The sequence below is a fragment of the Chenopodium quinoa genome, unplaced genomic scaffold (genome assembly GCF_001683475.1).
Source record: "Chenopodium quinoa cultivar QQ74 unplaced genomic scaffold, ASM168347v1, whole genome shotgun sequence".
Classification (NCBI taxonomy): domain Eukaryota; kingdom Viridiplantae; phylum Streptophyta; class Magnoliopsida; order Caryophyllales; family Amaranthaceae; genus Chenopodium; species Chenopodium quinoa.
This window is the reverse complement of record NW_018743955.1, coordinates 7,134,570-7,146,030: the sequence shown is the minus strand read 5'-3', so window position 1 is coordinate 7,146,030 and position 11,461 is coordinate 7,134,570. Positions and strand designations below refer to the sequence as shown.

Here is an 11,461-nt window from a genome sequence, read left to right as displayed (position 1 = left end):
TCCATTTCCAAAGGTCAATTTCTATTCATATAAATAATGGTTTCAGGATCACACTTTATTTTATTCTAATAATGGATAATTTGACATTATATTATAAGCCACTCCAATTTTACTTCAAGCATTAGTTATGTGCAATTTAGGTAATGAGGATCAAGCCTGATGATTACAGAAAGAAAGGAATACTCGAGGATGTTCACCAAAAAAACAAGACTATATTCAAGAAAATGTTAGGGGAAAACTGTAATGATTTGATTAGTTGATAATAAAGCTATTACAATACTAAAACTATATTAATAGCCATTTCTTACAATCTTTTTGTTATAACAAAATGCTAAATATCTTGACAACCATTCCCCTTAACAGCATGCTCATAAGCCTACTGCGTGCCATCCGATGCTACCCACTTTAGCCTCTATGCCTGCATCATTATGTATAATAACATAACTAAAGTGAGCATTAGCAAAATTAAATTTCATTAACACATAAACTATAACTAACTACACACTAATCACGGAGACGAAATCACATTGGGGGACCGCGCGCGTAGCGCGCGGGCCAACAACTAGTAATAGAAAACATATAAGAAGCCATATGAATGATGATTTTAAGTGGTTGTGAAGGCTTCTAATATTAAATGCCATCTTTTTTTCAAAAAAAAGCTTTCTTTTTTATGTGGTTCTTCACCAAGCAAGTACAATATCTTATGTCCTTCAAGTAATTTCCCTAAATAGTAATTTTGACCATGTGTACTACTTGCTTCTATAGTAAGTAAATTGTTTATATTCTAAATGATGTAGTCAATATAATGCCAAATTGAAATATGTGTAAATTTTCTACATTAACTTCTAATTCACAAGTGTTTCTAATTACAATCATATGATGCGTAGGTTAATAAGGAATGGACATAAGCTTAGCATGCTACTCAAGCGGGTATAACTATTAGTATTGGATTTGTTTGTAGATGCATGAAAAATTCGAGAGACCAATAGGCAGCTGAAAATCAATGTTCATGTTCCAATGTACGACTTCAATTAATTAATTGCATAAAAGTTTACGATACTTTTGGGTGCATCTACTATGTTTACATATACTTGTACGTGTGGACAAGCAACGTGTACACTTGATGCATCTACACACTTGAAATGAATTCCTTTTGTATGACAATTTTATATGGCATATGCTTATAATTGATAGGAATTGACATGTATACTTAATTTTCCAAACCTTATAAAATTTAACACTCAAAGTTGTCAAGCATATATTAATAAAGCTTATTACTTACTCATGTTGTAATGGTTCTTTATGTATGTAGATTTTTAGTTTTGGATTATCTTATTGAGGTTTTCAATCTTAGAAGATGTCATTATGTAATACTTCATATCATATTGTGAGATTTATATAATTGCATGTGATAATGTATAGTCGATTAATATTCCAAGTTTTTTGTCTCATGGTGCGGAAGGAGGTGGGAGTATTGTAGAAAGTGTTTGCATTTACCTGGTTTCAATACTTTGAACGAGAACTACATGCAAAGTACACAAGACATATTAATAAAACTGTACGTTTGCTAATCTATGTTAACATAAATTATAAAATTAGAGATGCACATGTTTGTAAAAGTGTCAGATGAGATAAGCTTGCATTGTTAAATGAAGTTAGGAAGAGTAACACTTCATATTTACCTACATTCTACTTCTATCATTCTTGAACAAACTAATGAGTTATTTGTTTCATTGTAATACAAGTTTACATTTTTGTATTTTTCAACAATGTTCACATTAATGACGTGTTATATTTTAAAGTATAGTCGTACTAAACTCACGAAGTTCATAGTTTCCTTTAAGCTAATAATAATACAAGCATTTAATTGTTTATAAATAATTAAATTAAATTGCTTATCCCTGGTCATTGATATACCAAGTATAATGTAGGGTCTAACTCTTGTGTAAATTACACAATAGCTTTGGTAGATATTAGGATATGGTGCATTTCACATGGCTACAGTTAATAGTTAGATTCTTTCAAAGGCTATAGATAAACATTTACCTGTCTAGAGTATCATATATTATATAAAGGGAATGGCCAAGGTATTATGAGAACTGGACTTTCAGTATTTGCTTTGGATACCTAGCTTTGGAAAACATGGTAAGTACATTCTATGGGAGCTTTCTTAAGTCTATTATTCACATTTGTCTCTTAACTAAGTTTTTGTTTGCCTCTATTTAATTCATCAACTTCTCATATTGTTAGGCCGAAACTAATGCTATCATGAGATGGATACTGAGAATTGAAGAAGAACACAAAGATATGGCAGTATGCATTTGTATTTTCTACTATTAGCGTTAACTTATATACATGTAGTGATTATATTACCTAATTATGTGTTTTTGTATGGTTTAGGAGATACCAGTTTTTTTTTACCATATCTTATTCAATCAGTGTGGAGCAGCTAAAATATTTCGCGGTTGTGATGGACCAGCATGGGATATTGTTATTAGAAGAACTAAGTCTGGAAATATGATCACTGGAATGTACGTTGAAGGGGGTTGGAAAGAGTTCATTTCAGATAATGATATCGAAGTTGGAGATACCTTGATGATGTATTATAAAGGTAGAAGAATATTTCATTCCAAAATTTTCTCATATGATGGGCATGATAAAACCCATCTTGGTATACCAGTTACACAGACCATAATTACTCGAAGAAGGCTTCCATTGTCTGTTGTAGAACTGGAAAATCACTTGAGGCTAATGCAACAACAATGTCTTCAGCCATCATTTACATGTGTGTTTAATCAACGATCTATTTTCCAAGGAATTATTGTAAGTAGGGTTGTACACCGGTCCAAAACCGGACCGGACCTGACCCGGACCTGAATGGACCGGGACCTGAATCCTTGATTTTTAAGGACCGGAGACCGGACCTGAATCAACAGGTCCGGTTCCGGTCCAGACCTGATAAATCAGGTCCGGTCCGGGTTTGGACCTGAATAGACCTGATTATTTTTTTTTTTTGATTTTTTTAAAATAAGATGAAAGTGCACCTGTTTAGACCTGTTTGGACCTGTTATGGACCTGTTTGGACCTGTTATGGACCTGTTTGGACCTGTTTTGGACCTATTTAGACCTGATTGGACCTGTTTAGACCTGTTTGGACCTGTTATGGACCTGTTTATGGACCTATTTAGACTTATTAAATAAAAAAAAAAATAGTTTTACCGGTTTCAGGTCCGGACCTGAAATTTCCGGGTTTTACCCGGACCGGACCTGAAACCCGGAATCCTAGAATTTCAAGGACCGGGACCGGACCTGAATCTGCAGGTCCGGATTAGGTCCGGTCCCAACAGGTCCGGTTCAGGTCGGTTTTCAGGTCCGGGCCAGTTTATGTACACCCCTAATTGTAAGTTTTGGAGTTACTAAACTGTATATAAGAATATATATTTTATGAACATGTGCTTACCATATTGTTATTAGCATATATTTAACTGCTGGTTATCTGTAATTTTTGTTTTTTAAGGTTGTTCCAGTGCCATTTGCTACAATGCATTTCTGGACAGCAGATCCTTCCACATCTGTTCTTCTGCGTCACAAAAGGGACCAGTGGTGTGTTGATTTACAGGTGGTTTGGAAAGAAGACAGCATCATATCATGTGTACTATGCAATGGTGTAAATATGTTCTATGAACATGTGTCTGCTGTGGCTGGTTTAGGTGCCTTAGTGGTTTATCGATCAGGTTTTCCTCTTCTATTTGAGGTGGTGCTCGGACCAACATAGTTGTTCAGATAGAACTGCTTTCCAGTTCACATGTTTGACTACTACATCATCAGCAATATGTGTTGTCTAAAATAGCTAGGTATGTGATAATAAAAGTGCTAGATATTCATTGCAAGGTGTAGCAGTTTGGATAGCTAATGCCTGATATTTATGTTGGAAAGACAACTATGTGTTGCATTTGTATAATAATCCTGTTATGTAAAATAAGTATTTATGTATTAAGTAAGTTGATCAGTCAGTATTAAAGTTGTAGGGTAATGCCTTTGAAACAGGCCACTGTGTAACTATTGTATTAAAAATATCTTTGCACTAAGCTTCAGTTATGTTATGCTTCAAAGTACAGCTTAGTTGAAACTCTTTAAAGTACTGGTTTGAATAAGATTAATATTGAGTGATAAGAACTACATGGCATGTACATTTGCTTCCAGGTTAAACAATAATAGTAGGAATAGTGTCCTAACCTCATAGAATTTTTATGGCTAATGAGCTCTGAACATGGTACCTAAAGAATTTTTAAGACTAATGTCATAGAATTTTTAAGACTAATCTCATAGAATTTTTAAGGAATGTAAAGTCACATAGTACCTAAAGTGATGATAAAATTGAATGGAATATAATGATAAACATGAATTCTACTTAACAGTATAAGAATGGAATATAATGACAAAGTTGAATTATACTTAATGGTTAATACTTGTAAGCACTCAAACTACCATTTATGCTGTAACACGGTCCCCTGAGTTTTAATTTTGTGACATTTATCAGTAACCATGGTAGACTGACAGAAAAGGAAGTGAAAAATAAAATGAGGGAAGCATTTATCTGCTTATCTAAACTTTTGTTTTCCCTGGCTTCAGAAGAGGGGAAAGGAGGTTATGCTGTGTTTTGTTTGTTTTTTTATAAAACAATAGCTTAAAAAATGTAAGTATTTGATTTCAACATCCATGCAACCTACTGCTGAACTGAGATAATCTTTCTCATAGGGTCAATAGCTTCATATTTCTCTCCTTCTTATGTTATGGCATTTCTCCTTATAAAGAGGTGCCTTTTCACAAGATTTAAAAAATTTCCGGAAAACAAACTATAATATCTTGTTCAAATTGAAGGTATTCAATAATGACTTACTTATAAGGAATATCCATAAGTTTGGTGCCAAGCTATGGATGCTCTAGCAGACTTCAGTCATGTGGTCTAACGAGACTTTCGGCCATTTTCTTGCTGAAAGCAGTGATAAAAGAGTGTCATGCATAATAGAATCTATAACAGTTACTTACTGTCTGCTTTGTTCCACTTAAGTCGATTACTCTTTAAAAAGTATTCACAGCATTCCCTTGTTAATCTGATTTCTTTTTCCAATAGTATCTGGAATATTTCCCAAAGTCAATTTTTTTTATAATAGCATCTGCTGCAAGTCAGTGATTCCATATCAAAGAATCTAAAGCAAATCTTGGCCTAGCTTAGGTTTCAGTTATATTCAACAACCTTATAATTTACACCCAGTCTGATTTGGGAGAAAGTAGAATGTGTTGTGGTACTAATAGGCAGCGTATCAAGCATGAAGAATCACACATAAGTTTTAGCCCCAGATAAAATGTATTTACAGCTTAAGACCCACATGTTCATCTGCTGACATATTAACTGTAATTTGTATGACTTAAATGTGGTTGAACATTAGTTATGTCTTTACTGTGTTTCAGTGTAAATGCTATAACAATGAAAATTAAACTAATGGTCATTAATGAAAGTACTGAGCAATTAAGATAGCCTATTCTAGGTGCTAAGTTATAGCATCTACCAGTAATCTAATTACGTAATCTAATGCTATGCACAATGCAACATCTAAATAAGTAGTCTATACATGCTATTTATTGGCTAGAAGGTAAGCTTTCAATGTTGATTATATACCTTGGTAAGGTTATTACTAACCTGATTTGTTCACCTTCATATACCTGTGAATATTAAATAGAAAGACATCTGACAGTGGTATTACTTACTGAAAATCTAATGTAGCCCATTAAATGCAACCTGTAATACATGTTGAAGTTCAAAAAGCAAAAGATAACATACTCTGAAGTTCTGCTCTAGTGCTCTGATGAAAGCAAGTATTTATGTCTCTTCTTCTGTGCTATCATGCACTATTCCAGCCAATCTCAACACTTCAAAAGCAACGACATTCTTCACAGTGTTGAGTGGGTGTTGTTCCAGAGGCTTAGCGTAAAAGACAGCAACATCTGTTGCTTTTTTAGCCCTTGACAAAGCAACATACAGCTGACCATGAGAAAAACATGGGCATGGAAGATGTATAGACACCTGATTAAGAGTCTGACCCAGAGATTTGTTTATTGTCATTGCAAAACTTAACTTGATGGGGAATTGTTTCCTCTCAAACTGAAAAGGATAATTCATAGAACCAGATGGTCTTAAATTGATCCTGTGGATGAAAACATGATTGCCTTTGTATTGTCCTGTAGCAATGACACATTGGATAACATTTGGGAAAAATCGTTTACAAGTAAGACGAGTACCATTGCATAAACCAGATGAAGGCAGAAGATTCCTTAGAAGGATAACTGGACAGTATTCCTTCAGCACAAGCTCATGAGGGATCATTCCTCCTGGGCACAAGTTATTCATGAACTCTGTAGGATATATATTACACGAATCATTCAGCATAATATCAAAGCTCTTGTATGTGACAGCTCTGACCTTAAATCTTTCTATCATGAACGTATTAATCAAATCCACATCATCATTTAACGGTGTCAAGATTGCTCGATTAATAAAACTGTCAGCACACAGATTATCGTGCACCATTTCAGGAAACGTTGCTTGTATCAGATCAGAAACCAAATTATTTTCAGTTTCACAAAATTGGGCAACTTGGTCTGGCAACTGGACATAAGCTATTTCTGATTTTTGCAGCTCACCATTACCTAAGGCAAGCAAGAATTCAGAGTATGGTAAATCCTCCCGAGCTCTAATATTTTCTATCAACCTAAACTTTACGAATCTAGGCCATAAGTATGAAGTGACAATACTGGTTTCCACAGCTTCTTTCATTGATCTATGTGGAACTACAGGCAAAACCTGCCTAAAATCACCTCCAAACACAATAATTTTCCCTCCAAACATGATTTTATTATCACACACATCCTGCAAGAGTAAATCCAAGGATTCAATATTATGTTTCTTGGCCATCGAAGCCTCATCCCATATTATCAATGACGTTTCCCTAAGTAATGCTGCTAAACTTCCCTGTTTAGGAACAGCGCAAGCCAACGAAGCATCACTATCAAGTGGGATTTTAAACCTTGAATGAGCTGTACGTCCTGAAGGTATATTTGATGCAGCAATACCCGATGTTGTTGTAGGCAACACAATCTTGTTCATGAGTCGAACCTCTGCATACAATGCATTGTATAAAAATGTTTTCCCAGTTCCTCCCGGACCATCTATAAAAAAAGCACCTGGCTTCCCTTCCATTACATACTGCATGATACATGAGAAGGCAGCATTTTGTTCATGGTTTAATCTAGAACGGCATGTAAGGCTTTCTGGGGGAATAGGGGCATCAAGAGCATCCACAATATCCTTTGTTCTTCTGATCTCAATGTCAACATGAGCGATTAAATGGTCCAACCCAAATGCCGACAGTGATTTCCCCATGGCTTCAAGGTATCCCTCAACAGAACGAACTGTTAACTGTTGAATTTTAGAAACATTGTCAGCATATTTGAAACTGAAATCTTCAGACAGAAATGGGTAAAATTTCATCCATAATGCAGGCGGATCAGCTGTTTGACAGAAAATAAGTACCGTTGCAAACAAACGACGTAAGGCATCAGGCATTTGGACCTCTGACGCTTCACACAATATTAAGTTTGCAATATCATCATTTTCTATTAATCCTAACTTCAATGCCGCATCATGGAATGTTGGGTATACATGGCCATTCACAGTTCGAAACCCCTCAAATGAAGTTGGACTTCTGACATTTAGTAATAGCAACCGTAGGAAAAAACGTTCCCCTTCTGCAGGATACACAAATGCAAGACGCCCAACAGAAAATAGATTTAGCACCCTTTCTTTCCATTGCTTAGCACCTGCGTCCCATCCGTAATGTTCACAAAATTCACCATACAAGTGGCCTGTCCCACCTTCAGTAGCTGCATTGACTGCAAAGAATTCAGTCAATTGAGTTCGAGAACGTTTAGAATTAGCAACAACAGCATGTAGCCTTTCATGAGGATGTAGATGCACAGTTTGTTCATTAGGCAAATGAACTTGTAATGGAAGAACAGGAGGATGCATTTCAAATAGATCAAAACTAAATATTCTCCACGCTGCTTCACAAGGGGAAACCCATCTGCCTGACTAGAATTGATTAATTTCATCAACAGAGTTATTCTCACCTGGTACTACATTGAATGAAACCCTATCATGACCCTTGTACACGTATTTATATAGGTATTTCACTGCTTTAATTGTGGAACAAACCTCAACATTCAAGTGGCAATCAAACAGTGAAGAAAGATAAGGATTGTACGGGATAACCCACTGATTATCAAGGTATGTGTTACGTATCTTCACTTGCTCCCCAGTATCACGTCTTTGGTAGATGGGATAACCATCTTTATTATTAGTCGTCTCATTTGAAAACTGTTTAGGATATTTACTTTTACAGGACAATATACCACCTTTGTTACGCATGCAAGGGCATTCCGGATTTAACACACCACAAGGGCCATGCATCATATGTGCAAGCACAGTCCGCCTCAAATTGCTATTACTGACAGGTGGTATTTCAGCACACACATATTTATCATAATCAGCAGGACATTTCATCTTCCAGTCTGATTTCAAGATGATCAAGAAATGAGCATGTGGTAAACCTCGCTTTTGAAACTCAATAACATACACCAATGCAGCAACTTCACCAAAGATTTGCTTTCCCAATATTTCTTTCTTCAGCAATAACAATTTGGCTCTGAAAATTCTGGCTACTAAATCAGGTCGATCTTGTGCTGTTTCACCCGGGGCTAACTCAGCCTTTATTTCAGGCCAATTAGCATTGCAGGTAATAGTAACAAATAAATCTGGTTTCCCATATCTCTGAACCAAAGCCATGGCATTTAGGTAACGTTTCTTCATATCTCGAGGTCCTCCTATAAATGTAGGAGGTAAGATTACTCTACGTCCTACATTATGAGCAACAGTCTCACCACAATCTAATGAATCTAAAATACCTTGATATAGTTCAGCCCGTATACTTTATTGATTATTCCGAAAGTAATCAAGCCGAGTGTTTTCAATTTTGACATACATGTCAACTATATATTGCTGGAAACATCTTCCAGCTCGCAACAACATGTTTTCAGGCCGAATTTGCAACTTGTAGGCATAGTACTCTCGTGCAGAAATGAACTTGTCAGCTCTAGTGTTCTTTTTACTTGCTCCTGCATAACAAGGGCATCAACAGTTAGTCATAATATGGAAGATAGTTAGCAAACATCAATGTATATTAGTCAGTTTAATGTAGCTGTGTTTGAAAAGTGTACTTTTATCTTCTTCATTCAATAAGTCCTCAGCACTATGCACAGCACATGACATGATTGGATCTGGCAATGGAGTAGTGTTTCTTACTCCACCATGAGACTGCTTTTGTAATCCTTGAGTCCAACCACATTCCCCACGAGGAAATAACAAAGGATACTGCAATGGATCATAACAACCATAGTTATGATAGATTCTATGAGATGTAGCAGATCTACCAGCTACTAAGATATGAGGACTTAAACTTTGGCTAGAAGAAGCGTTGTCTGGCCATATGACTGCAACATCGTCTACAGCAGGGGCATTGTAAACACGCTGGTCTAGCACTGTACTCTGATTGAGCACAATTTTAGTATCCACAGTAATATGCCTTTCTCTGAGAGATCGAAAGAACACTGCATATGGATTCTGCTCTGAAATTCGCATAAGAATATCAATCACTTTTCGCCTGACCTTTGGAAAGCATTTAAGCCTATTATTAGCCTCATTTTGTCCATCATAAAAATAAAGCTGTAAATACTTTGGGGTGCCTTTATAAGGCAATAAATCTAGAACAAAATGATACATCTGACCATGCATTTTAAATACATATATGCCCTTGTAAGTGCTTGCATCAAATTTCCCTCCTATAGAACTAAAGGCAAACAAATTATTATATAACCTAGCATAGGTTTTGAAGTGAACTGCGTCTTCATCGTTTGAAGTAAAGAGTCGCTGCTGTTCAGCAGGGTATTCATTTGCTGCTATCTTGACCTCTCCGCCACTGCAACAGAAATTCACAGTTTCAAAAGCAAACTTTTTTGCACCACATTTTAAACACTGCATAGGGGACGACAACTTTAGAGGCTTTGTTGACAATGGTTGGCCAGACATAGCAGCAGGAATTACTGGCATCGATACAAATTCAATAGGTAGAAGTTAGTTTACATAGTTCACTTAAACAATAATATATAATTAATACCCATGTTAGAGAAAACTGCTCACAAACATACAGTGTAGCTTTGGGTTTGAAGTAGATTTCTTTTTCTTCGGCGCTGAACCACTATACACAAAGCCTAAATCAGCACAATTTGCCTATTTTAACCAACCTGTAACACCAGTTACCAAAAACAAATACCTTTTTTGTTGTGATTGAGCCATATCATCTATGCTACGTTTTTTCTTGGTTGCACGTTCTCGAGGTAATGTTTTGGATCCACGGTTATCACTGAATAAAAATCATAGTTTGTTAAGAACAACCAGACATAACAATCATGTTACTACACAGGATACTACAACTGTATATTATGCTGAAGTCACTGATAACTACCTTAACGATTCCGGGTGACCATCGCCACCATACGCAAGAGGATCACAATGTAATTCAGTTCTGCACATTTAGGCAGACACATTACAGAAGCTAATAAATCTCACCCAAAACACACCTCAATCAACTGTCGTTTACCTATCTAAATGCACCTCTGGCGATCCACTCAACAGACGATTTCTCTTCGAAACTCGTACACAAGAAGGTTGTCCATTTTGTTCTTGGCTATTTGTATGCAGTTAGTAAAATCAAATAATTAACTTACAACATTCCCAGGGTAAAGTAGGCTAAGTGAATATGCAACAACCATGTGTAAGCATTTACCTATGTACTGCTACGTGGGATGATCGTTGTTCAGCTCGATTAGCTCTGCTGCAACTCTTACTTGATAAATAAGGAATACCATATTGGCAGTCCACCATGTAGGTCTTCTTTTTTACCTGATTTTGTATGGCAGAATACATATGAACCCATTGTATAAATTAGAAAGCAATAATTCCCACAAATCAACCCCCCATTTTTTTGGGTTTTATTTAAAAATTTTTAAATTTTTTTGTTTGTTTGCTAAGATCCACATACAACAATAACAATACTGATATACTGAATTTCAATAAATGTACTACAGGTCTGCTTTCTAACAGTAGTAATATACATTAGCATTAATAATTCAAACGTTATTCAACATGTAAAAGGTATGATCCAACTAATAATATTAGAAAACATAGACGATTTTCATTACTATTCTAGACCACAACATAATAAGCAATGCAAACCTTAAGCAGGTAATTTAAAGGATTGCTAATGGTATTAGAACTGCAAAGAGCATA

The 11,461-nt window shown here is 35.8% G+C and overlaps 2 protein-coding genes across 2 annotated transcripts; both read right to left on the bottom strand.

Annotated features, from left to right (window-relative positions):
- Positions 1–5,881: 5,881 nt before the first annotated feature.
- LOC110689508 lies at positions 5,882–8,086 on the bottom strand. Its single transcript, XM_021866292.1, has one exon. It carries the CDS (start codon positions 8,084–8,086, stop codon positions 5,882–5,884), a length of 2,205 nt encoding a protein of 734 aa, XP_021721984.1.
- Positions 8,087–8,149: 63 nt separating this feature from the next.
- On the bottom strand, positions 8,150–11,056 carry LOC110689507. Its single transcript, XM_021866291.1, has 7 exons — positions 10,959–11,056; positions 10,773–10,859; positions 10,638–10,697; positions 10,417–10,535; positions 9,334–10,215; positions 9,124–9,231; positions 8,150–9,003 (listed from the first exon to the last, which is right to left on the bottom strand). The coding sequence occupies exons 1-7, from the start codon at positions 11,054–11,056 to the stop codon at positions 8,150–8,152; spliced, it is 2,208 nt and encodes a 735-aa protein (XP_021721983.1).
- Between the last annotated feature and the right edge of the window lie 405 nt (positions 11,057–11,461).

Excerpts from the sequence above, each read along its gene's own strand:
- LOC110689508 (XM_021866292.1), bottom strand. The coding sequence starts at position 8,086 with ATGCATCCTCCTGTTCTTCCATTACAAGTTCATTTGCCTAATGAACAA.
- LOC110689507 (XM_021866291.1), bottom strand. The coding sequence starts at position 11,056 with ATGGTGGACTGCCAATATGGTATTCCTTATTTATCAAGTAAGAGTTGC. Across the intron at positions 10,860-10,958 it reads TCCCACGTAGCAGTACATAG|CCAAGAACAAAATGGACAAC; the intron begins GTAAATGCTTAC and ends GCATACAAATAG. Across the intron at positions 10,216-10,416 it reads TTTGGTAACTGGTGTTACAG|TAATTCCTGCTGCTATGTCT; the intron begins GTTGGTTAAAAT and ends TATCGATGCCAG.